General features: G+C 44.8%; 2 protein-coding genes across 8 annotated transcripts in view; one reads left to right on the top strand and one right to left on the bottom strand.

Annotated features, from left to right (window-relative positions):
• The window catches only part of LOC129868293 (autism susceptibility gene 2 protein-like), a 560243-nt gene extending 554800 nt beyond the window's left edge, over positions 1-5443 (top strand). For 4 of the 7 annotated variants that reach the window (XM_055942132.1, XM_055942136.1, XM_055942131.1 and 1 more), the window contains 8 exons: positions 119-190; positions 320-349; positions 570-641; positions 1146-1287; positions 1646-1726; positions 1897-1980; positions 2183-2423; positions 2664-5443. In XM_055942132.1, the coding sequence (XP_055798107.1) occupies positions 119-190; positions 320-349; positions 570-641; positions 1146-1287; positions 1646-1726; positions 1897-1980; positions 2183-2423; positions 2664-3963 (2022 nt within the window). In that variant the 3' untranslated portion in view covers positions 3964-5443. The remainder of the gene's footprint in view (positions 1-118; positions 191-319; positions 350-569; positions 642-1145; positions 1288-1645; positions 1727-1896; positions 1981-2182; positions 2424-2663) is intronic. The other 3 variants (XM_055942135.1, XM_055942133.1, XM_055942134.1) reach the window with 3 other exon arrangements.
• A 16853-nt stretch (positions 5444-22296) lies between these two features.
• The window catches only part of LOC129868291 (coxsackievirus and adenovirus receptor homolog), a 97502-nt gene continuing 94287 nt past the window's right edge, over positions 22297-25511 (bottom strand). Inside the window, exon 7 of the mRNA XM_055942129.1 lies at positions 22297-25297. Coding sequence (XP_055798104.1) covers positions 25012-25297 — 286 coding nt within the window. The 3' untranslated portion in view covers positions 22297-25011. The remainder of the gene's footprint in view (positions 25298-25511) is intronic.

Below are 25511 nucleotides of genomic sequence, written 5' to 3'. Positions count from 1 at the left end.
ATACAGTACGTTATCAGAATAGGGAGTGAACTTGAAAAACATGTGCATGTACACACTGAAGACAGAGACGATGCTCCCCATACCTCCTCTCACAATGAGCTCTCTCTGTGTTCTGCAGACTTCTAACCCACTGGATGTGGCCTCAAGACCTGGAGCAGTCCCACACACACTCTTACAGAAGGACCCCAGGGTAAGCACCCTAGCTGGACACACTAACACACTCAATAAGGAAGCCATGCATAGTTGCTAATTAGGAACGCCTGAATGACAGACATTAAAGTAACTGAGCCATCTCTCTCTCTCTCTTTCTCTCCTCTAGTTAACGGATCCGTTTCGGCCCATTCTCAGGGTAAGAATGTTAATAGCTGTAGTTGTCTCTCCCCTAACTTCCTTCCCTTAATATTTTTAGTGCAGTAAAATTGTGTTGTTTGCACAACCAAGTTAGTGAACAAACTGGACAAAGATTAAACCTTGTCCTGGACAAATAGAAATTCCCCTAATGTGTATACAGTCCTTGAGAATCCTACATTTGAGGTTAACCGTATCAGCTGGCTTTGTGTTTTGTGCAGAAACCAGGGAAGTGGTGTGCCATGCATGTCCATATGGCCTGGCAGATCTACCACCACCAACAGAAAGTTAAGGTGAGACCTCCCCTTTGCACTTCCTTCCATTCACAGACTATAGAGAAACACTGTCTGTTGTGCTTCATTATAGTGTGGTTCTCTAAACCCCAATGTTTTATCATCTAAGACCCAGTCTAGTTTAGGTAGTAGTGTAATCCAGCTCCTCTCCTGGAGAGAGACAGTATAGAGAGAGAGAGAGCGAGAGCGAGAGAGCGTCCCATAGAGAATCTTATAAGAGGACTGCCATCTTGTGTTACTTTCACTGATGTAGTGGAGTGTAAGTGTTTACAAGCCTTTTGCAGAGAAATGCACAAAAAATATAGGGAGCGTTACTTTAATCACCTCGATCGGCGCTCAGCGTTTACTCACCTATTTTTTATTGCCTCTACACTACTGGGTTCCTTCATGCCTTAGCCCTCAAATAACCAACAAAACCCTTTTTACAGTTTCTATCCTTGCTGATCCTGCAGTGTTGGTGGTGGGTTTTTCATGTGCTGTTTCTTCCTGTCTGGCGTCTTCCAGCAGCAGATGCAGGTCGACCCGCACAAGCTGGACTTCGGGCTCAAGCCGGAGTTCCTGAGTCGACCCCCTGGTCCCAGCCTCTTTGGCGCAATGCACCACCACCACGACTTAGCACGTCCCGCCACGCTCTTCTCAGCAGCAGGTGAGTGTGGGTTGGTTAGTGCCCTTGGTAGAAGATGAGTGACACCATAGAAATTTGATTATTAGAAGGGAAAAGCCCTTCAGAACAGGGCAATTTGACTGGAACACTCATTGGTCATTGTATTTCTATGATTGACACACTACCTCCAGGACCTCCTCTCCAAAGGAGATCAATCCTTCTGGACCCATAGAGAGGTCTATTTTTAACAGTGTCGAGGCAGCGCACAGGTCTCCACATGGGTTATAGGTTACATGCTAAGATCAATGCTCTTGCCTCTTAAAAGGAAAGAATACTGTTTCTCAGTTTAAAATCCTTATGGAAGATGTCTTACATAAACTCTCTCTCTTTTCCATGTCAGGTTCTACACATCCGTCAGCCGGACCGTTCGGCCACCCTCCACACCACCCTGGCAACTTCCTCACCCCTGCACCTCACTTAGGTAAGACACTGCACACACAGCGCACCTCGTCACGTCAAATGCATATCAATTGATCCGTGTCTCACTGAGGCTGTATGGAGCGCTAACAAGTACAGCATGTCTGTGTCAGAAGCTGGTTGACCCAGTACAGGAGCAATATAGATAATGTGCTGTCTCTCTCTCTCTCTCAGAGCCATTCAGTAGGCCTCCCTCGTTTGGAGGCCTCTCATCTCTTAGCACAGCAGCCTTCGGTGGGCTTGGAAACCCAGCACTAAGTGAGTTTGTGTGTATTTGTGTGTATTTGTGTGTATTTGTGTGTATTTGACAACCAAACATTTGAGGATTTCCTGTTAGATTATGAAAATTAATGTTGTATGATGTTTTCATCAAATTCTAACATTAGAATTGACCGACCGCCACACCAGCGAGATATGCCTTTTAACTTGCGTTTTGGTATTTTCTTCTTTCCGTATGTTGAATCTCTAACAGCGCCTAACTCTGTGTTTGGCCATAAAGACAACCCCAATGCACAGCAGCACTTCAACAACAACCACGAGCCGTGGAACCGGCTGCACCGCACGCCACCCTCCTTCCCTACCCCTCCGCCTTGGCTCAAACCTGCCGACTCGGAGAGGAGCGCCTCAGTCAGCTCCCACGAGAGAGACAGAGACTCAGACAAGCGAGACACGTCCTCCATCAACAAAGACGACAAGGAGAGGTGGGTGTAATGGAGGGGTTTTACCTGTAGCAGTCACACCAGCAGAATGTCAGAAGTTGTAAAGCTTTGTCATGGTTGAGACTATTTTATTTGAGAGTTTTTTAATAGATGTCGATGTTTTAGGGGACTTGTGCCAACTCTGAATGTACCCTACAATTAAACCACTAACAAACACAGAAATAGTGGTACAAATGTTACATTTACTTAATCTTTAAGGCCCATTGTTTTGTGTCCATCCAGGGAAGTCATGGAGAAGCGTCAACAGAGCCATCCGTCCCCAGTCCCCATTAACCCCATCAGCCTGCTGGGTCACAGCCGTCCCCCAGAGCCCCAAAAGAACCACCTGCCCCCGAGCGAACCCCCCAGGGACAAGGACAAGCCCAAAGACCGAGACAGGGACAGGGAGCACCCCGACTCCTGGAAGCTCAACGGCACAGACGAGCACAAACTCAAAGAGAATCACCACAGCGACAAGGATACAACACCAATCATCCACGACGGGCGGGTGACTGAGGACAAGGCCAACGGCAGAGGAACGACCTCACCCTACATCCGCCAGACCAGCCTGGACCGGCCCAACGGGGGGCTGGGGAGGGGGGAGAGAGAGGCCCTGATGGAGAAGAAGGGAGAGCTGCCCTCTCTCTACGAGCACCACAAGAAGAACAACAACGAGGTGAAGGTAAAGGAGGAGAGGAAAGAGGAGCAAGACAGCCATACGGACAGGGACAGACCCCCCTCTCACCCTCACCTCCACCCACACCTGCCCCAGGTGCCCCCCACGCCCAGCCTCCACACCCACCACCATCCCCCTTCCTCCATGTCGATGCCCATGGGCATGGCAGGCGTCCACCCAATGAACAGCATCAGCGGCCTGGAGAGGACTCGAATGGTGGCCCCCTTCTTGGGCATCAGCCCCATTCCGGGGGCAGAGAGGTTCCCCTACCCAGCATTCCACTGGGACCCCATGAGGGACCCCTACAGGGGACTAGACATCCACAGACGGGACCCTCTGGCCAGGGACCTTCTGCTGAGAAACGACCCCCTGCATCGGTTGGCCGGGCAGCGGCTCTACGAGGCAGAACGCTCCTACAGGGACCGAGAAGCTCATGACTTTAACCGCGACCACCACCACCCTCTAGCCCTGGAGCAGCGCCGGGAGCAGGAGGCCCGGGCACACTTGGAGGAGCGTGAGCGGTTGCACATGCTCAGAGAAGACTACGAGCACGGCCGCCTGCATGTCGCCATGCACCACCCGGCCCTGGACGGCCACCTGCCACACCACCACGCTGGCCTCATGATCCCCGGATTACCCAGCATGCACTACCCCAGGGTCAGCCCTTCGGCCGCCGCTGCAGCTCACGCCGCCCACCAGAACGGTATCCTGAACAAAACCCCGCCCACAGCCTCCCTGAGTGCCCCGCCCCCCCTCATCCCCACGCTGGGTGCCAGGCCTGGCTCCCCCAGACGGACTACGCCCCTCACCACAGACATCAGAGATAGACCATCAGCACACAACCACAAAGACATAGAGGCACGGTGAGCAGAGTGGGCCGCAATCCTAACCCTGGATTGGAGGCAGACTACAGGCATACTCTGACCTGTGCCTCACACCAAGCACTTAGCTTTGGAAACAGCAGACTGTACCATAGCTGTGAATAATGTGGGGGAGAGCACTCACAGATTATGTTTTTGTACAATTTTTAAAAACTCGGGGGGGGGGGGGGGGGGGGGTTTGCTCCAGTTTGCTCCTGCTTTTTGTGTGTATTCTTTCTCTTGTACAGAACGTGTCCTGGACTACCCTGAAGGTGTGTAGGGCAATGGAAACGGCACCCTCACAAAGACGTTTTGGAATGTACAGGTACTTCAATGCATTGACAGGCAGCAAAGTGTGTAGATATGTGTACAGTCGACATGCTCACTCCTTAAGGAACAAATCATGGTACAAATATGCAAAAGGGTGTTTTGAAAGCTTTACTTTGAACAAATGTAAATAGAGGACTATTATTAATGAGGAGGAAGTTCAGAATGTGCTTTTTGCTGATTGGTTTTAGCTTGACGCAGCTGAAAAGGTTAACATTGTACCACCATGCCCCACATTCAACTATGCAACAAATGTCTTGGTTTCTACTCTGAAAGCCAGCCTGGTCACCATCCCAACTGACTCTGACAACACTGTATTCTCTCCACAACCTAGATCTCACAAACCCATAATAATGTATGTATCACTGAAATGAAATCCACAGTACTCATAGAAAAACAATATCCTGGTACGGTATACGGTTGTGCAAATGTTAAACAAATGTCTTAAATATGATACAAAAGTGTGGTAACAATCCTTAAAATTCCTATTATAGAGCTATTCATTTTGCAGAGGAATTCCAATGCCTGAAGTCACAGTGGTTCCCAACTTTTATCCCTTACTGTACCACCAACTGAATTTTGCTAGATTGATAGAAAGTGAGAGAGATCACTTACTCCAACAACTCAACTCCCACGACCATTCTTGTTTTGGAGAGAATACAGCACATTTACAAAAAGACCCCACATTTTCCCTTCTAAAGGAGTGTAAAGTATGTGTTTGGAAATAAGTTATGTTGGTCTAACAGTGTATTAAAGTGCTATCCTAAGCTGTTGTATCTACAAAAAAAAAAGACAAAAAAGCCAGTCTAAACTATGGACAGTTTGTTTCTAAAGAGCAGATATCTATTTTAGTAGTCCACTGAAGGGTTAGTTGTGCGCTTCAAAACTCTGTGAGAGCCAGATGTTGTGCAGTGTTTTTTTAACCCCACATTAAAAATGTCCACTGAAGCCGTAGTGGTTAGTCAATGCATATTGCAAAGAGATTGTAAACAAGAAAAACAATTTTGCTGTTTATCATGTATGTAAAAAAAAAATAATGTCTTTCTAGATGAGAAAAAAACTAAACAAAACAAACAATGCGACTGAAACTTCAGCATGCTCCTCATTTAAACGTGTGTTATGTAAATTGTGCCATGTTATTAAAAAATGTGAACTAAAAATGTCTACTGGCTTTTCTATGCTCATGAGAGGAAAACAATGGCGGTTCCCGGATATTACTAGACCAACCCATAAATCTACCTGTGCCGGGGCAGAAGTCGGATTCAAGGGCATGATGCTTTGCATTATACAGGGGCAGGGTTGGAGAGCACTGAAAATCCATCAATATCTCCATCACTCTAAATCAGCAATTACTCACAGTACTGTATGGCATTCACATTTCCTGAAGTGAATTACGACTTTTTGATAGATATCTATAGCCTCTTATTCATTAATATGGTGGTGGCAGGTAGCCTAGCGATTAATAGCGTTGGGCCAGTAATCGAAAGGCCATTGTTTCGGCTCCCCAAGCCAACTTGTGAAAAATGGGTCGATGTGGGTCGATGGCACTTAACCCTAGTTGCTCTGGATAAGAGCATGTACAAAAATGTATTGACCTGTGATTGCCCAGTTGTTTTGATGACACCAGATTAGTGAAATGAGCTGTGAATTTCCACTGTTATCATCACCCTCAACTCAAATGTGTTTTTGCTCAGCAGAGGGCGCTACCCGTTGTAAGCCTCTATACAGGCCAAGATTCATTTAAATGTGCATTGTTGATAATTGCTATAGTGGTTGTTTTGGCGGTGTCGGGGTGGTCCACAAGCGACTTCTTGCGTTACCTTATTGCAGACACTGCCATTGGATGCAACGAAACCGCACCCGACTGTACAAACCGACAAATCTCATGCAGCTGCGTAAGATGTCCATGCAATCACTTGAATGCATGATGTTCTATTGTCTACACCTCGATAAGACGGTTAGGCAATAAATCCCCCCCCACATCCAAAATTAACATGAAAACCTGTATTAGCCTGTCATTATTTCTATAATTGATTTCGCCTACACACTCTATCGCCGTTTTGAAGGACGAACGCGGTTTGGATACTAAGTAAGTGTGGTTGGTGGCACACAAGAGCAGCCGCTCACCAATTTGTCAGCACACAATTACACCAACACCGCCAAAAACAACCAACGCACGATCTGATTGAATCTAGGCCTAACTTTTAAAGGTAATTTAATTTAATTTTGGCTGGTCTAGCGGTAGTGTTGCAGCCTCCAACACAGGTCTACATTGTCTGCATAGGTTTTTTGGTTACTACATGATTCCATGTGTGTTTTTTCATAGTTTTGAGGTCTTCACTATTATTCAAAGAAAATTGCAAAAATCAAGAAAAACCCTTGAATGAGTAGCTGTGTCCAAACTTTTGACTGGTACTGTATGCATATATATTATTTTTTTAGCAGCATGGAATGGGGCAAATTGAGTTCAGTAAAGTTGACTACAGTATGTATGTTCAGTTCAGAGAATTCATTGAAAATGTGTATTCTCTTTCTTTGACACTAGATGGAAACAAAGTATAATAAAAGAAAATGTTCAAGAATGCAGACAGAGGGACAGTAAGGCAGAGAGCTCCCAGAACAGAATACTTGCTGTAGCGTTGTGTTTATGTCCTTTCTCCTCATCTCTGTCACATAAACAGATTGAACCAGTCTCACAGCTATTTGTTGAGGTGGAATTGTACACCACCGTCATCAGCAGCAATGTATGCTGTCAAACTGGAAGAGCAGCAACATAGCAAACAGAGGAAGGGGGGAAATGTTTTCCCCTTACAGTACATGACATAGAATCTTGAGATCATACAAAGACACACATAAAAACATAAACATACCCACAACCCTTACCCTAGACTTAGATACATTGTACTGGTAATACATTGCAGTAGAGCTAGCTGTAACCCTAAACCTAACCCTAGGATCATATCCACATCCCTGCATTACCCTAACCCTAGCCCTGTGTGTATGTGCATATGTGCACTAGAGAGAGACAGATAGAGAGAAATTATTCAAAGAAAAGATATGGAGACTGACATTTTACTATTGAGCGTGATCTTGGTCCACTCACTCACACACTTTCATATGTACAGAATAAATATATACCCAATAAGTTTACCTAACAGAAAAATGATGTTCACCAAGATTAAAGAAAATAGAACCTTCACTGCAACCAGAGAAAATCGTCATTCCCTCACAACCAGAACAACAACACCAACGAAAGCACATCTTTCCTTCAAAACTCAGACTCCTGAGTCATTCAAGAACCCACAATAAACCAGTTAGTGCACGAGTCGCCATCGTCAAAACTGACGGACCACCAGAAAGAGAACCCTAGTTTAATATCCAAATCCTGATTCAACCCTAATCCTAGCCAAAACCCTAATCTTAACCCTACCCTAGCTCCATGTCCACACCCCGGTTCAACCCTAACCCTAGCCAAAACCCTAATCCTATCCCTAACCCTAGCTTCATGTCCAGACCCCGGTTCAACCCTAATCCTAGTCAAAACCCTAATCCTAACCCTAACCCTAGCTTCATGTCCACACCCCGGTTCAACCCTAATCCTAGTCAAAACCCTAATCCTAACCCTAGCTTCATGTCCACACCCCGGTTCAACCCCAACCCTAGCCAAAACCCTAACTTCATGTCCACACCCCGGTTCAACCCCAACCGTAGCCAAAACCCTAATCCTAACCCTAACTTCATGTCCACACCCCGGTTCAACCCCAACCCTAGTCAAAATCCTAGACTGGTAGTACAACAGAGCTAGCAAGTCATTTGTGGGCAGGCCATGTGATACGCTTCCCTATAGTTGGAGGGAATAACGAACTCCTAGGGAAGCTTATCACAGGGATATTCTGTGGCAGGGGAGGATCCCAGAAAAAACTATATGAACTTCAGAAGAGCCTAAAAACTTAAACAGATTTAAAATGTGCTACCCCTCCTCTACCCGTCAGATGCATCATTTATAGCAGATTACTTTTGTCCCTTTCCTAGGCTTGTGTTGCTTCCTCCACAACAATCCTATACAATGCTCAGACTGGCCATAACAGCAAAAATACATTTTTAGAAAAGGCGATTTGGTGGGAATAGACAGAATATTTCCTCTGACAACAATCCTAATCACATTAAAACAAACATACTTCCCTTCTTATAAATGGGACATTTTCCCTGGCAGTCTCCATGGTAATGTTCCCCTGACGTTTGTTCACCCCACAGAGAAGCGAGCTAAAAACAGAACGCTGTCATTCATCTAAGCTCTATTACTGCTGGAGCTCCAGCTATTAAAATGACTGATGCTAGGAATCACAGCAGAAAAAAACATTCATTTCGTACAGAGTTCTTAAATCATTAGTAAGAGGAGAGGCATGGGGTTGTATGCATTTCTACTTGAATATGTATAGCAGAGATTGTAAGATATTATTCAATCAAACATTCATTGCAGTGTTCGCACAATAGCATATAACATACTTTTTCCCTATAGGAACTGTAGTCAACCTACCTTGTTGCTATAGGTAATTTTTTCAAATATAATCACAGAAGTGTTACTTTATACCAAACTCACTTCACACTACAACTAAATGCCTCCAGTTTTCAGAACTAAGGCATGGACAAATGGGCATGTGTCTGTGAACAGTTGTTGGGAAAACAAACACTGCATAAACATTGCTGGGGGAGGTTCAGCTGGAATCTGGCCCAAAGTTTAAAACAATAGGAATTCCTTTGTATTATTGCCTGAAAAAATATCAAAGGTACCAGGGGGAGATGATGTTCCTGTAATTCTATGTCCCCTTTGTTTACACATACCACACATGGTATGAACACATAGTACTGGAAGTGATTTCTTGTTTGAACCTAAATGATCCTGATACCTAACACATCCAGCTGATGGTCAAATGTGCACAGATCTGCTAGTATTTCCATTCAGCCTCCCGGCTGCGTTTATGCATTCTCTTTTGACCAATCACATCAGATCTTTTGAAATGAGATCTTTTCAGAAATTGAATTGGGCTGCCTGTCTAAACACATTCCTGATTCTCTGCAGGCCTACAAGGTCATCAGAAAGACTGCTACATTGTTATGTTCTACTGAAAGTCATTTTGGAAATAACAGACCACACGGTAGAGGAATGGCTCAACACGAATTGGCGTACAACAGTAACATTTATTACTCTGGTAGACTTGCAGGTCTTGAAATGGCATTCCTGCTTGATGAATTAACTTACCTGCAGTAGTTGGCCCTTGTAAACTCAGCAAAAAAAGAAATGGCCCTTTTTCAGGACCCTGTCTTTCAAAGATAATTCGTAAAAATCCAAATAACTTCACAGATCTTCATTGTAAAGGGTTTAAACACTGTTTCCCATGCTTGTTCAATGAACCATAAACAATTAATGAACATGCACCTGTGGGACGGTTGTTAAGACACTAACAGCTTACAGACAGTAGTCTTGTTGAATCTTATGTTCATACAAATATTTACACATGTTAAGTTTCCTGAAATAAACACAGTTGACAGTGAAAGGATGTTTCTTTTTTTGCTGAGTTTACAACTAGCCAATACTAAGCAGATAGACTCATTCCATCATTGACGAGATGAGGGGCTTTAATTATATACATTATTCATCATTGCCAGGCACATTCATTTGTACGACACTTCTCATCAGCTGTGCCAAGCAAACAGTTCTTTATTCATGAAGTTGGAGAAAGTGGTCATGTAAAAACAGGAAGAGGAGAGGAAAAATGTGTCTAGTTTTTGCATAAATGTGTATTTTCTTACCTGTTATGAGTTCCTCAAAAGGTTCCTGAATAGCAGCTAGAGCCTTTTTCTACAAGGTGGAACACTAACTTTTGCATATTGTGACAGCTTGCATGTCAACTGTGTGTGTGACTGTAATTCTGAAGTAGGAATTAGCATTTTGGTCTCCGAGACAATTATTTTTCATCTGTAAAAACAATTATTAAGATACTTATTTTTCTATCTACTGTTTCTAGCATGTACAGGGGTGATTCCAGACCAGATAATAACCTTTTCACACAAAACACAGAGGCAGGTAAATCATTAGGGTACTGGTTATAGGGTGCAGGTGCTAGATTCCACTCCTCAAAAGAATTAGATTAAATCAGAACTAGGGGAGGTGATTTCTCTTCTTTTCTTTTCCTTTTCAAGTCTGGCTAGCCTACCTACTATATAGAGATGTATGATCTTAATTTGATCACTCTGTTGTTGCTGAGAATGTTACTGTGCTGCAGGAAATGCAGATGAGCGTCGTAATTTACATAAATTCACTGAAAACACACACTAACACACAGTTATATTAATAACAGTATTGGACTTTTCATGTAGCCTAATTTTGGCCATCTTATAGCCTAACCACCGATCAAGCAACATTATGGACACATTCAAACCCTGTTGGTGCAGGAATATTTTGCGGCAACAATACTGGTCAAATTAAAATCCTACATCTGTATTTTTTCAAATTGTCACAACTGTCAGCTTTCCTAAACCTTTATCCTTGAAATAGGGTTGTGACGTGGATATGTGTACATGGGTTGGCCTCTAACACCACTTGGGTTCAATTACCTATGTATGCCTGGCAAATAAATAAGCCACAGATTCCTAACAGGTTTCCATACATGGTCCTGTCTAGGATTATTTGTATACAGTGCAGATTCCTTTAGAGTGACTCTTCCTTTGAACCCTCCACCCCATCCAATTCTCTGTCTGTCAGATCTAATGGTCTAGTGCCCCACAGTCTCTTCTCTCTGATCATGTCTACTCTCTGACCCCTCTCTGTCCCCTGGACCCACTGGTTCCGACATGAAAACTATTTATACAATCTTTCTCCTGAGGTCAGCAAAATCACCCAGGAAAACCAACCCCCCCATCACCCTTCATATTGCAGCCCGATCGAACCAACTTAGAGTAGACATGATGGGTAGGCCTGCGGGACCAGGGAGGTCTCAATCTGTGGTGCTGGACAGCAGTACGTGTGCAGCGTGGAGAGGGAAGGAAAGACAGGGCACTCTAATTGCCTGGTTCGAAATAGCCTGGGGTGGGCTGCTGTCATATCCAGGGGGCCTTGGAGGGAGAGGGATGGCCCCATACGAATCCATCACCACCCTGACCTGCGACCCATACTGTGGCGACTCAGGGTGATGATACTGCACAGTGTATGGACACACATGGACAAGCCCACATGCACGCATACACACACACGCATGTACAAACACAGATTTATCACTGACATCACCATGGTAATAACGGATATGAATCCAATCTCGATGAAGAAAAAGTAAACGCATCACATTATGTCGCCAAGGCAGTTTTTTTTGTCCCATCGCCATTATACCCTCCTGCTAACATGTTGTTGGAGGTTGATCACTTGTAATTGAGTCCAGCAGAGGTGCAGATTAAGAGCACAAATCACTATGTAAAAGACTGCAATAGTAAGTGCACTGTCTGGCAGGGTTCAGGAAACCTGGATTCAAAGAGGATTTGATTTCTTTCAAATACTTTATCTGAGTTTGAATGACCTTGCCTGGGCACAATGGCACCAATGAAATAGACGCCAAAAGAACAAACCCACCCAGCCTGGCCAGACAGGCTCAGTCAATTAAAATATCAATGAAATTGAAAGAACTAATACTATTTTACCCCACAGGTCTGGTGTCTGGGTCTGTGATCTGCAGGATGAGTAGCCAGCCAGGGCTAATTTGAGTATCCAGTTTGTGAGAGGCTGAGCTGCTGTGGAATCTATTACAGACTACAAAGGGAAGCACAGCCTCGAGCTGCCCAGTGACACGAGCCTACCAGACGAGCTAAATTACTTCTATGCTCGCTTCGAGGCAAGTAACACTGAAACATGCATGAGAGCATCAGCTGTTCCGGACAACTGTGTGATCACGCTCTCCTTAGTCGATGTGAGTAAGACCTTTAAACAGGTCAACATTCACAAGGCCTCAGGGCCAGACGGATTACCAGGACGTGTACTCTGAGCATGCGCTAACCAACAGGCCAACCAACCAACAGACATTTTCAACCTGTCCCTGACTGTGTGTGTAATACCAACATGTTTCAAGCAGAACACTAGTCCCTGTGCCCAAGAACACTAAGGTAACCTGCCTAAATGACTACAGACCCGTAGCACTCACTTCTGTAGCCGTCTGCTTTGAAAGGCTGGTCATGACTCACATCAACACCATTATCCCAGAAACCCTAGACCCACTCCATTTCACATACTGTCACAACAGATCCACAGATGATCCAATCTCTATTGTACTCCACACTGTCCTTTCCCATCCGGACAAAAGGAACACCTATGTGAGAATGCTACTCATTGACTACAGCTCAGTGTTCAACACTATAGTGACCCCAAAGCTCATCACTAAGCTAAGGATCCTGGGACTAAACACCTCCCTCTGCAACTGGATCCTAGACTTCCTGAAAGGCCGCCCCCAGGTGGTAGGGGTAGGTAACAACACATCCGCCATGCTGATCCTCAACACTGGGACCCCTCAGGGGTGTGTGCTCAGTCCCCTCCTGTACTCCCTGTTCACTCATGACTGCATGGCCAGGAACGACTCCAACACCATCATTAAGTTTACCGATGACACAACAGTGGTAGGCCTGATCACTGACAACGATGAGACAGCCTATAGGGAGGAGGTCAGAGACCTGGCCATGTGGTGCCAAGACAACAACCTCTCCCTCAACGTGATCAAGACAAAGGAGATGATTGTGGACTACAGGAAAAGGAGGACCGAACACATTCTCATCGACGGGCCTTTAGTGGAGCAGGTTGAGAGCTTCAAGTTCCTTGTTGTCCACATCACTAACAAACTATCATGGTCCAAACACACCAAGACAGTCGTGAAGAGGGCACTACAATACCTATTCCCCCTCAGGAGAATGAAAAGCATGGGTCCTCAGATCAGCATGGCATGGGTCCTCAGATCCGCAAAAAAAGTTCTACAACTGCACCATCGAGAGCATCCTGACTGGTTGCATCACTGCCTGGTATGGCAGCTGCTCGGCCTCTGACCGCAAGGCACTACAGAGGGTACAGCACGGTACATCCCTGGGGCCAAGCTTCCTGCCATTCAGGACCTCTATACCAGGCGGTGTCAGAGGAAGGCCCTAAAGATTATCAAAGACTCCAGAGCCACCCTAGTCATAGACTGTTCTCTCTGCTACCGCACGGCAAGTGGTACCGGAGCACCAAGTCTAGGTCCAAAAGGCTTCTTAATAGCTTCTTCCCCCCCTCTTTTACGCTGCTGCTACTCTCTGGTTATTATCTATGCATAGTCACTTTAACTCTACCTACATGTACATATTACCTCAATTATTCGCTGCACCATTGACTCTGTACCGGTACCCCCTCTATATAGCCTCGCTATTGTTTTTTTACTGCTGCTCTTAAATTATTTTTTACTTTGATTGTTTAGTTGTTTTTTTACTTAACACTTATTTTTCTTAAAACTGCATTGTTGTTTAAGGGCTTGTAAGTAAGCAATTCACTGTAAGGTCTAGACCTGTTGTATTCAAACATTTGATTTGATGTAGATGTACAGATAGCAGGCTTGTCTCACTGACAGGAGATCAGAGAGTGTGCTCTCTCCCTGCATGTCTGCTGTGATCCACACCGCTGAGAGGATATTAAACCAGCTCACCCCCCTCACTTCCCAGCCTGTCAGCCGCTGACCTCTCCTCCTCTCCTCGCTGCATTCTTAAACACTATTTTCTTCTTCACCACCATACGGAACAGAACTAAAGATCAGCTCTCTGAATATAGTTCACCTCATGCAACGCATTCTGCATTCCTGTGGTATGTACAAAGTGTTGCTGGCTGGCTCTCGTGATGATGTCCTTGGGGGGGTGACTATAACATCTTACTCACCCATTAACATAGTCCTCCATACATACACTAACTACAGGAAACAACTGTAAAAGCAGCCTGGGTGCCATTTTTAAAAGTCACATATTTGTCACTAAAATGTCTTGTCACCACAGGCGATGTCAGAGGTGACAGTGTATGAGCTTCAGGGTCAGCTAATAACACATGACGCTTGACCTAGCTAAACTAGATGATACTAGTAGATAAATGGGCGGGGGTGCTCTCCTTCTGGGATTACGAGATGAAATAGGAATGACTGGGAAAAGGGATGATATGCCTAATTAGAGTTCAGCAGCTGGGACATCACCTCCACTTCAGAATCCTTTACTGTCAATCTGGCATTCTAAATGAAATATGTTGGGAGTGGGTGGTGTTGTACACTCCCTCATTCTACCACAGTGACTGTCTGTGCTAAAATATGAGGTTTTCTGCAGACATTACAAAATGTAGAATCGTTTCTCCCAATCCAACATTACTGTTGCTATAAACAGCACTGCTTTGCTGTGGCAGCAGGAGAGGCAGCAACACATTGGAAGAGAGTAAGTTTGATTATACCAATGCTTTTAGACGGTCCTTTTGTTAGAAGGGAACATATTACGCTTACAAGATAAATCATCCAGCTACGCAGCCGGCTTAGACTGTGTACAACCAGATAACGTTGCCAAGGAAACCCTCTTGAAAAACCAATAAGCACTCTCCCTCTCTTACCCCCCTCAGCCCACCCCCAATCTGTGCAAACAATTAATAACTTGAGCAGGCAAAAGGAAGGGATCTGGAGAGGTAGGCTGCACAATTCCCCAGGTGCTTAACAAATGCCAGTCTTTTCCCTCTGTGTGAGGTAGAATTTGTCACATATTGAGAATGGAACCAGAAAATACATTTCAATAAAATATATTAAAGACAGAATGGGACATTTCAATAAAATATATTAAAGACAGAATGGGACGAGGGAATGTATTATTAATTGTACATTAATTCAATGAGAATAGAATTTCACAAGCTACATAACCCAATAAGTCCAATCCATATGCAATATAGGATAATGTATTTTTACAGCCGTCAAAAGTGTCATTATCATGCCAGTAGACACATCCATAGGGACTATTATGATGATGATGACTGTGATAATTGAAGGGCAGCTAAACAAACCCAGTGCATAGCCCAATTGTGTGTGTGTGTGTGTGTGTGTGTGTGTGTGTGTGTGTGTGTGTGTGTGTGTGTGTGTGTGTGTGTGTGTGTGTGTGTGTGTGTGTGTGCGTGTGCGTGTGCGTGTGCGTGTGCGTGTGTGTGTGTGTGCGTGTGTGCGTCCGTGCCTGTGATTTTTTTATTTTATTTAACCCTTAATTTACCAGGGAAGTTGACTGAGAACACATTCTCATTTACAGCAACGACCTGGGGAATAGTTACAGGGGAGAGGAGGGGCGATGAATGTGCCAAATGTAAGCTGGGGATGTTTAGGTGACCGTGATTGTACTGTATGAGGGCCAGATTGGGAATTTAGCCAGGACACCGGGGTTAACACCCCTACTCTTAAGATAAGTGCCATGGGATCTTTAGTTACCACAGAGAGCCAGGACACCCGTTTAACTTCCCATGTGAAAGATGGCAACTTATACAGGGAAATGTCCCCAATCACTGCCCTGGTGCATTGGGATATTTTTGATCAGAGGAAAGGTTGCCTCCTACTGAATCTCCAACACCACTTCCAGCAGCATCTGGTCTCCCATCCAGGGACCAACCAGGACAACCTTGCTTAGTTTCAGAAGCAAGCCAGCAGTGGGATGCTGGGTGGTATGCTGCTGGTGATTAGCGAGCCAGTTATTAGGGTCCATGATTGATTTCAACACTGACCCCAGATCAATGCTCTGGGGTCCTATCCATTATCAGACAATCAATTATAGCTATGGACATCCTACTTCACAGCTAAGTGCTCTACCGTAGTTGGTTTATTGGCCACCAGTCAAACATTCTGCCTGCCCAGACAGACAACAGACACTCAGAGCTATTGGCAAATCATCAGCTATTGATCCAGTGGCTGGGATCTTTGACAATTTTTAGAGCGTTCCTCTGACACCACCTAGTGTAGAGGTCTTGAATTCCAAGGCAGTTACAGTCAATGAACTAATCACTGATCATAATCGTGATGTGATTGGACGGACTGAAACATGGCTTAAGCCTGATGAAGCCTGTGTTAAATGAGGCCTCTCCTCCTGGTTACACTAGTGGCCATATCCCCTGCGCATCCCGCAAAGGCTGGAGGTGTTGCTAACATTTACGATAGCAAATTTCAATTTACAAAAAAACAAATGTCTGTGGGTTTATCTTTTGAGCTTCTAGGTCATGAAATCTATGCAGCCTACACAATCACTTTTTATAGCTACTGTTTACGTCCTCCTTGGCCGTATACAGAGTTCCTCACTGAGTTTCCTGAATTCCTATCGGATCTTGTAGTTATGGCAGCTAATACTATAATTTTTGGTGACTTCAATATGGAAAAGTCCACAGACCCACTCCAAAAGGCTTTTGGAGCCATCATCGACTCACTGGGTTTTGTTCAACATGTCTCTGGACCTACTCACTGCCACAGTCGTACTTATACACTACATTCCCCGTAGCACTCACTTCCGTCATCATGAAGTGCTTTGAGAGACTAGTCAAGGTCCATATCACCTCCACCCTACCTGACACCCTAGACCCACTCCAATTTGCTTACCGCCCCAATAGGTCCACAGACGACGCAATCGCAACCACACTGCACACTGCCCTAACCCATCTGGACAAGAGGAATACCTATGTGAAAATGCTGTTCATCGACTACAGCTCAGCATTTAACACCATAGTACCCTCCAAACTCGTCATCAAGCTTGAGACCCTGGGTCTCGACCCCGCACTGTGCAACTGGGTCCTGGACTTCCTGACGGGCCGCCCCCAGGTGGTGAGGGTAGGTAACAACATCTCCACCCGCTGATCCTCAACACTGGGGCCCCACAAGGGTGCGTTCTAGGCCCTCTCCTGTACTCCCTGTTCACCCACGACTGTGTGGCCATGCACGCCTCCAACTCAATCATCAAGTTTGCAGACGACACTACAGTGGTAGGCTTGATTACCAACAATGACGAGACGGCCTACAGGGAGGAGGTGAGGGCCCTCGGAGTGTGGTGTCAGGAAAATAACCTCACACTCAACGTCAACAAAACAAAGGAGATGATCGTGGACATCAGGAAACAGCAGAGGGAGCACCCCCCTATCCACATCGAACGGGACAGTAGTTGAGAGGGTAGAAGTTGTAAGTTCCTCGGCATACACATCACGGACACACTGAATTGGCCCACCCACACAGACAGCGTGGTGAAGAAGGCGCAGCAGCGCCTCTTCAACCTCAGGAGGCTGAAGAAATTTGGCTTGTCACCAAAAGCACTCACAAACTTTTACAGATGCACAATCGAGAGCATCCTGTCGGGCTGTATCACCGCCTGGTACGGCAACTGCTCGTCCCCAACCGTAAGGCTCTCCAGAGGGTAGTGAGGTCTGCACAACGCATCACCGGGGGCAAACTACCTTCCCTCCAGGACACCTACACCACCCGATGTCACAGGAAGGCCATGAAGATCATCAAGGACAACAACCAACCGAGCCACTGCCTGTTCACCCCGCTATCATCCAGAAGGCGAGGTCAGTACAGGTGCATCAAAGCAGGGACCGAGAGACTGAAAAACAGCTTCTATCTCAAGGCCATCAGACTGTTAAACAGCCACCACTAACATTGAGTGGCTGCTGCCATACATGTAAAAAATGGATCACTAGCCACTTTAAAAACTGCCACTTAATATAATGTTTACATACCCTACATTACTCATCTCATATGTATATACTGTACTCTATACCATCTACTGTATCTTGCCATCTTTATGTAATAAATGTATCACTAGCCACTTTAAACAGTGCCACTTAATATAATGTTTACATACCCTACATTACTCATCTCATGTGTATATACTGTACTCGATACCATCTACTGCATCTTGCCTATGCCGTTCTGTACCATCACTCATTCATATATCTTTACGTACATATTCTTCATCCCTTTACACTTGTGTGTATAAGGTAGCTGTTGTGAAATTGTTAGGTTAGATTACTCGTTGGTTATTACTGCATTGTCGGAAATAGAAGCACAAGCATTTCGCTACACTCACATTAACATCTGCTAACCATGTGTATGTGACAAATAAAATTTGATTTGGACCTAGTTTTGTCCCGTGGAATAAATGTTGTGGATCTTAATGTTTTTCCTCATAATCCTGGACTATCGAACCACCATTTTATTACGTTTGCAATCGCAACAATAATCTGCTCAGACCCCAACCAAGGATCATCAAAAGCCGTGCTATAAATTCTCAGACAACCCAAAGATTCCTAGATGCCCTTCCAGACTCCCTTCACCTACCCAAGGACGTCAGAGTACAAAAATCAGTTAACCACCTAACTGAGGAACTCAACTTAACCTTGCGTAATACCCTAGATGCAGTCGCACCCCTAAAAACAAAAAACACTAGTCATAAGAAACTAGCTCCCTGGTATACAGAAAATAACAGATGCAGTAAAATGCAAATTAATTACTTAAAAATCATACAATGTGATTTTCTGGATTTTTGTTTTAGATTCCGTCTTTCACAGTTGAAGTGTACCTATGATAAAAATTACAGACCTTTACATGCTTTGTAAGTAGGAAAACCTGCAAAACCGGCAGTGTATCAAATATTTGTTCTCCCCACTGTATGTAACATTGCAAAAATCAGAAACTTTCTGTCCAAAAATTATGCAGAAAAATGTATTCATGCTTTTGTCACTTCTAGATTAGACTACTGCAATGCGCTACTTTTCGGCTACCTGGATAAAGCACTAAATAAACTTCAGTTAGTGCTAAACATGGCTGCTAGAATCTCGACAAGAACCCCAAAATGTGATCATATTACTCCAGTGCTAGCCTCTCTACACTGGCTTCCTGTTAAGGCTAGGGCTGATTTCAAGGTTTTACTGCTAACCTACAAAGCATTACAATGGCTTGCTCCTACCTATCTTTCCGATTTGGTCCTGCCGTACATACCTACACTTACGCTACGGTCCCGCAGGCCTCCTTACTGTCCCTAGAATTTCTAAGCAAACAGCTGGAGGAACTACTTTCTCCTATAGAGCTCAATTTTGATGGAATGGTCTGCCTATCTATGTGCGAGACGCTGACTCGGTCTCGACCTTTAAGTCTTTATTGACGACTCATCTCTTCAGTAGGTCCTATGATTGAGTGTAGTCTGGCCCAGGATTGTGAAGGTGAACGGAAAGGCACTGGAGCAACGCACCGTCCTTGCTGTCTCTGCCTGGCCGGTTCCCCTCTCTCCACTGGGATTCTCTGCCTCAAACCCTATTACGGGGGCTGAGTCACTGGCTTACTGGTGCTCTTACATGCCGTCCCTAGGAGGCATTTTCCTGTCCGGGTTGGCGTCCCCCCCCCAGGTTCGTGCCGTGGGGGAGATCTTCGTGGGCTATACTCGGCCTTGTCTCAGGATAGTAAGTTGGTGGTTGAAGATATCCCTCTAGCGGTGTGGGGCCTGTGCTTTGACAAAGTGGGTGGGGTTATATCCTGCCTGGTTGGCCCTGTCCGGGGGTATCGTCGGACTGGGCCACAGTGTCTCCCGACCCCTCCTGTCTCAGCCTCCAGTATTTATGCTGCAATAGTTTGTGTCGGGGGGGCTAGGGTCAGTCTGTTATATCTGGAGTATTTCTCCTATCTTACCCTGTGTCCTGTGTGAATTTAAGTATGCTCCCTCTAATTCTCTCTCTCTCTTTCTGAGGTCCTGAGCCCTAGGACCATGCCTCAGGACAACCTGGCCTGATGACTCCTTGCTGTCCCCAGTCCACCTGGTCGTGCTGCTGCTCCAGTTTCAACTGTTCTGCCTGCGGCTATGGAACCCTGACCTGTTCACCGGACAAGCTACCTTGTTCCAGACCTGCTGTTTTCAACTCTCTAGAGACAGCAGGTGCGATAGCCGATCATTCAGAGTATTTCTATGAAAAGCCAACTGACATTTACTCCTGAGGTGTTGACCTGTTGCACCCTCTACAACAACTGTGATTATTATTATTATTATCTGACCCTGCTGGTCATCTATGAACATTTGAACATCTTGGCCATGTTCTGTTATAATCTCCACCTGGCACAGCCAGAAGAGGACTGGCCACCCCTCATAGCCTGGTTCCTCTCTGGTTTTCTTCCTAGGTTCTGGCCTTTCTAGGGAGTTTTTCCTAGCCACCGTGCTTCTACACCTGCATTGCTTGCTGTTTGGGCTTTTAGACTGGGTTTCTGTACAGCACTTTGTGACATCAGCTGATGTAAGAAAGGCTTTAAAATTACATTTGATTGATTGATCTAAAAAAATATAGGAAAAATATTTTATTAAACATTTTATTTGGCCTTAACGCTATTAGCTCATACAAACGCATTGAACAACAGATTCACAACATGGAATAGATAAAAACAAAACAAAAGGAACTTATATCTGAGAGATATAAGAAAGATCGGGACACATTTAAAATATATATATATATATTTAACCCCTTATTTTTGGCACTAAACAAACTCCATATATACTTCCCATACATTTTTTCTCCCATACATTTTTTCAACTGGTACCGGGGACCTTCAGACGAGTCTTGTGAGGCCTGTAGGCATCCTAGAGCAAAACAACTGACACTTGTCAGTGAGAATCTCGCCTTTCCACAGAGGGGTCCAAACTGTTCAGACAGACAGTAGTTGGCAGATCAGCTCTACCGAATTCAGGAGTCCCAAGATGCTTGTGGGAGTCATAGAGCAAAACCATTCCGACGCTAAAGGCAATTTTGTGAGAAGACAGATTTTTGTGTTGTCTCATGGTCTAACAAACACCGCTCTAGCTGTCCTTTCACGCGGAATTGCGGCATTGGTGGATGCGGTCGATTGAGAAGCATCAACGCAAAAACACTTCTCTCTAGCTTAAATTGACAGCCTAATATTTTTTTAATGCTAATTAGATTTCTGCGGGGGCACGGACATCGACTCTAGGGGATTAAAAAACAAAGAAAAGTGTAGACTTATTTTTCTTCATAGCTGGCGTAAGACATCGAGTTTAAACATTCGGTACAATCCCTAACATGGCTGATCTATCCAATAACCATTAACCTTAGTTACTCCAATGTTTCCAGCTCCGTTGAGCTGCTATGGGAGCTCATTTGTACCACACGGCTAATTTGCTGGGACCCGTCATGCAGTTAATTAGCAACAACATTAGCTAAGGCAGGAAATTGTCTAAAATTGAAACCAGCCAAGGGTAAACGTTGGATATGTTGGCTCAATCGAAAATTACCTCTACATTTCAAGCGCGCTATAGCACTGAACTTCAGCGATACATATTGATTCGAGCCCTAGGTACACGCTGACTTTAGTTCTCCCTCAGTCATTACAGAGGCAGTGATGACGTGTTGTGAGAGAAGTGCTACACTGCAGCACGAGGATAAAGGACAAGTATCAGTGGGTGAAACACAGAGGAAAGACATTACTCCCCTGTTCCCTCAAGTCAAACCAGGGCAGTGGCCTGGAGTAGTTTCCTGATTCACACTACAGGGCTGAACCTGACCATACTGTGCTGGCTCGGTTCTTTTCTTTTCACATTGTCCTTTCCAGCAACTCTGGTGGATGTGTAATCAGGCCAGCCCAGTAAAGCTCGGCCCTATAGTGTGAATCATGCTAGTATATGTAATGTTCTAGTACTGCCTGTTTCAACGGAGCTGTGGATTTTCACTGGGCGGGTTCTGATCATCGTGCCTTTGTGCTTCATTGATTAATTATAATCATTAAGTGGTTAGAAAGTAACCTCACCTGGCATTAATGGTGAAAATCACTGCCTGATTCAAATGAATCACTGTGGAAGCCTGGAGGAGGGCCTGCCGTGCCACAGAGGATAGACAGGCTGGCTGCTGATACTTGCAGAGAGAAAAACACTTTGATTTCAGACAAAGTCAACAGCTACTGATATGGGAAAGAAAGGCAAAATAATATTATTTCTTTCATTTTGTGTCCTTTATTATTTAAAAATACAGCACAAAAAAATACACACAAAAATAAAAACAGGTATGATCACACAATGTGCAAACAAACCACCAAATAAAACTCTTCATACAATATTAGTAAACTAGTTTTAAAAGCTACAGTTAATACCATGTTAGTAGTACTTCTTTGTTTTCTGAGTTGAGAGGGACTATACAACATGACTAACTCCCTAATGGCTCTATAGTTTGTCAGCAGTTGGGGGTCTACTAAAATACTAGATTGGGGACACATCCATACAGTAAAGACACACACAGTCCCCTGGGCTTCCAGAGAGCTGACAGGTTTTCCACTTTGGGGTAATGTACGGGGTGGGTTTCACTTCACGTCCTGTCTCGGATGTGCCTGCTGTCCCCATGTGTGAGGTTACACCTGCCACAACAAGGAGAGGTCTTCACCTCCACTTCATCCACCTCAAATCTAATACTTTATATTTCATACACACAGAGTCTGTGTTTCATTAACCATACTAGTATACTATTTACAATGTATGCTATTGCTTCATCATAATTAATAAGCTAATGTGGATATTGAAACATAGCTGCAGTAGAATGCCAGTGGTGCCCACCTGAATTAACATTAGTGGGCTTTCACCCTCCACTGTTATTTATAAGACCCTTCGATCATGTTTTAGATACACATTAACCAAGCAAAGCACTGCAGAGCATCATCATACATACAGAGCATTAAAGTAAGTATGGTGGGATTAGTTCTAGAGATGGTGTAACTTTTACAGTATATTTACACATACAACAAAAGCCTTCATAATAAAAATAAAAAAATCCTCAAATAATGCATTTAAAACTAAAAAAGAAGTAACAACTGTGAGTCAACTGTTTTATTTTTTATATTGCTAATGTTTAAATATAGAGCTAATGTAATTGAAAATAATCTATTTCAGATGGGGAAGTAAAGCAACCAACTTCCACTCAGTTGATGTGGATTTACACAGGATCCAGAACCATGAAAAGTGGACTAGTTGCAATGCCCGATGTGGGTATAGTACTACAGACATACTACATGTTCTGTAGCCAACTATTATGTCATGTATCATACAACGACAGCTGGCTACAAAACATACATGTATGGCGCATATCAACGGTAGAAGAATAGAGCACAGCCTGGGTACACACACACACGCCTACCTAGGGGCCTGTGGCTGTAACAGTATGTATGTGATACAAGTCAGTAGAGACAAGGCACAAGAATACTGATGTGAATCACAGAAACAGTCCATCTGGGCTGAGCAGAAGCACTGACTGGGGGGCTGTGAGTATGTGAGACAGAGTGAGAGAGCATGGGTGCATTATAGACACCCTGGAAAACAGCGTTACTGTGCTGTGCAGCCTAAACCTAACACCCGTGACTCAGTATTCTAATATTTTCTTCTTCCCCTCAACACTCACTTCCTTCCATATATCATGTAAATTACTATACTGTACATACTCCATCCTTCATTTATCCTTCATGAATAGAGGTGCATGAATGAACCACTAAACATTTTTGACTTCATAATGACCATTGAGAAAGTTGTTTCATCGAGTTATTGAATCCTGAGTGTGCAGTTACAAATATACCATTTTGTTCAGGGGTTTGATGGTTTAACACCAGAGATGGTTAATAACAGCATACAGTGTAGGGGATAGGGAAGGGGTGTACTGGCGGGGTCAGAGGGTTTGGGGGCCTGGGCTGGTGGCAGTCAAACACAATCAAATATGACTGTTCAGTGACCCTCACCCATCACCTCCCTATTCTCCAAAACACTGCCTGTTGTAGGAACTTGAGGGGTGGGCTGTGAACCCGGCAAAGAAACAATACACTAATCACAAGATGTGGTGGTTTCAACTCCCCCTTCCGTGTCATTAGCCAACCATGTCCATCCGTCCCCTCCAGCCCAAGCTGGACATCTCAAAACGGTCAACTGGCGAAATAACAACCAGCTGACCTAATTTCTCTTAGGGCTGGCAAACAAGGCCATTACATCAGCCACAGTCCAACCAGTGGAATGAACATCTTTAAAAAATGTAACTACTTGACAAATCATTATTTTGAAAAGCAGAACTCTAAAATCCCCTCGGCAACCCCTATTCTTGAGATAAGCTGTGTGTTACAGAAGTGAATTGATCAAACATGTCTGATCCTTCCGTGAGTATTTCATCCAAAGAAAGTAGAGTAGAACTGTACATGTCCCACCCCCAGAAACATACACGTAAAGCTGTAATACTCTACATGGTACACACACAACACAGGCCAATCAGAGACCTTGGTCCGCTCTGAACACAACTCTCTATGGACAGGGCCGGCTAGAGAAAAAGAACAGCATGCATTCAACTATGTACAAAGCAACCTGTGTGAATTGACCATTAAAATGTACCCAGCCTAGAATTCATATTTGTCATGTGTGAGAAAGTTCAGGAAGTAAAATTCATAAAAGCATCAGTTTTTTGTCTTCAGTAAATAGTTGATAGTGGGTCTGATATGACATGGTACAATACTGCTTCTCTTTTCTCCTCAGTACAACACCACACCCAGACCTCCATAAAGCAGAGCAGAGTGGGGGTCCCAGTTGGTGGTGAGTGATAGAGGGTAGAATCCCCCAGCCCAGCCACCCCACCTCTCTGTCTAGTGTCCCCCGGTTTTTCCCTCCATCTTTCTGTTTCTTTCCACTACACAATGGAGCCGTCCCTGTTCTGGGCGGGGATCATGACGGCGATGGCGCCCATGCGGCTGAGGTTGGGGCCGGCCATCTTGCTGGCGACGGGTGGGGGCAGGGGTGCGTGGCTGGGGGGCCTCTCATACTCCTCCACAGAGGGGATTTTGTCGTACTGGGGCTTGAGGGCGTACTCGTGCAGGTTGGAGGGGGACATGGAGCCCAGGGAGGAGCGCTGGCTGCCCACGCTGGTGAAAGAGCGGGCCGTCGACACGCGGCTCTTTGGAGGGGGGACGTCCTCTCTAAAGGAGAGAAGGGGGGTGGAGATGGTTATGTAAAAAAACACAAGCTTTTTCACTCCCTTTCACATTCACTTGGGTTTGGATTTCCCCCAGGGGTCCAGACAGAGAGAAAGAAAGTGAAAGATAAACAATAAAGATAATGGAGAGACACATAGAAACACAGAGAGAGTGTGGGACAGACAGACAGACAGAGAGGGTGAATAAGACAGAAACA

This window comes from Salvelinus fontinalis, chromosome 13, assembly GCF_029448725.1.
Source record: "Salvelinus fontinalis isolate EN_2023a chromosome 13, ASM2944872v1, whole genome shotgun sequence".
Taxonomy (NCBI): domain Eukaryota; kingdom Metazoa; phylum Chordata; class Actinopteri; order Salmoniformes; family Salmonidae; genus Salvelinus; species Salvelinus fontinalis.
This window is presented reverse-complemented; position numbering and strand designations above follow the sequence as displayed.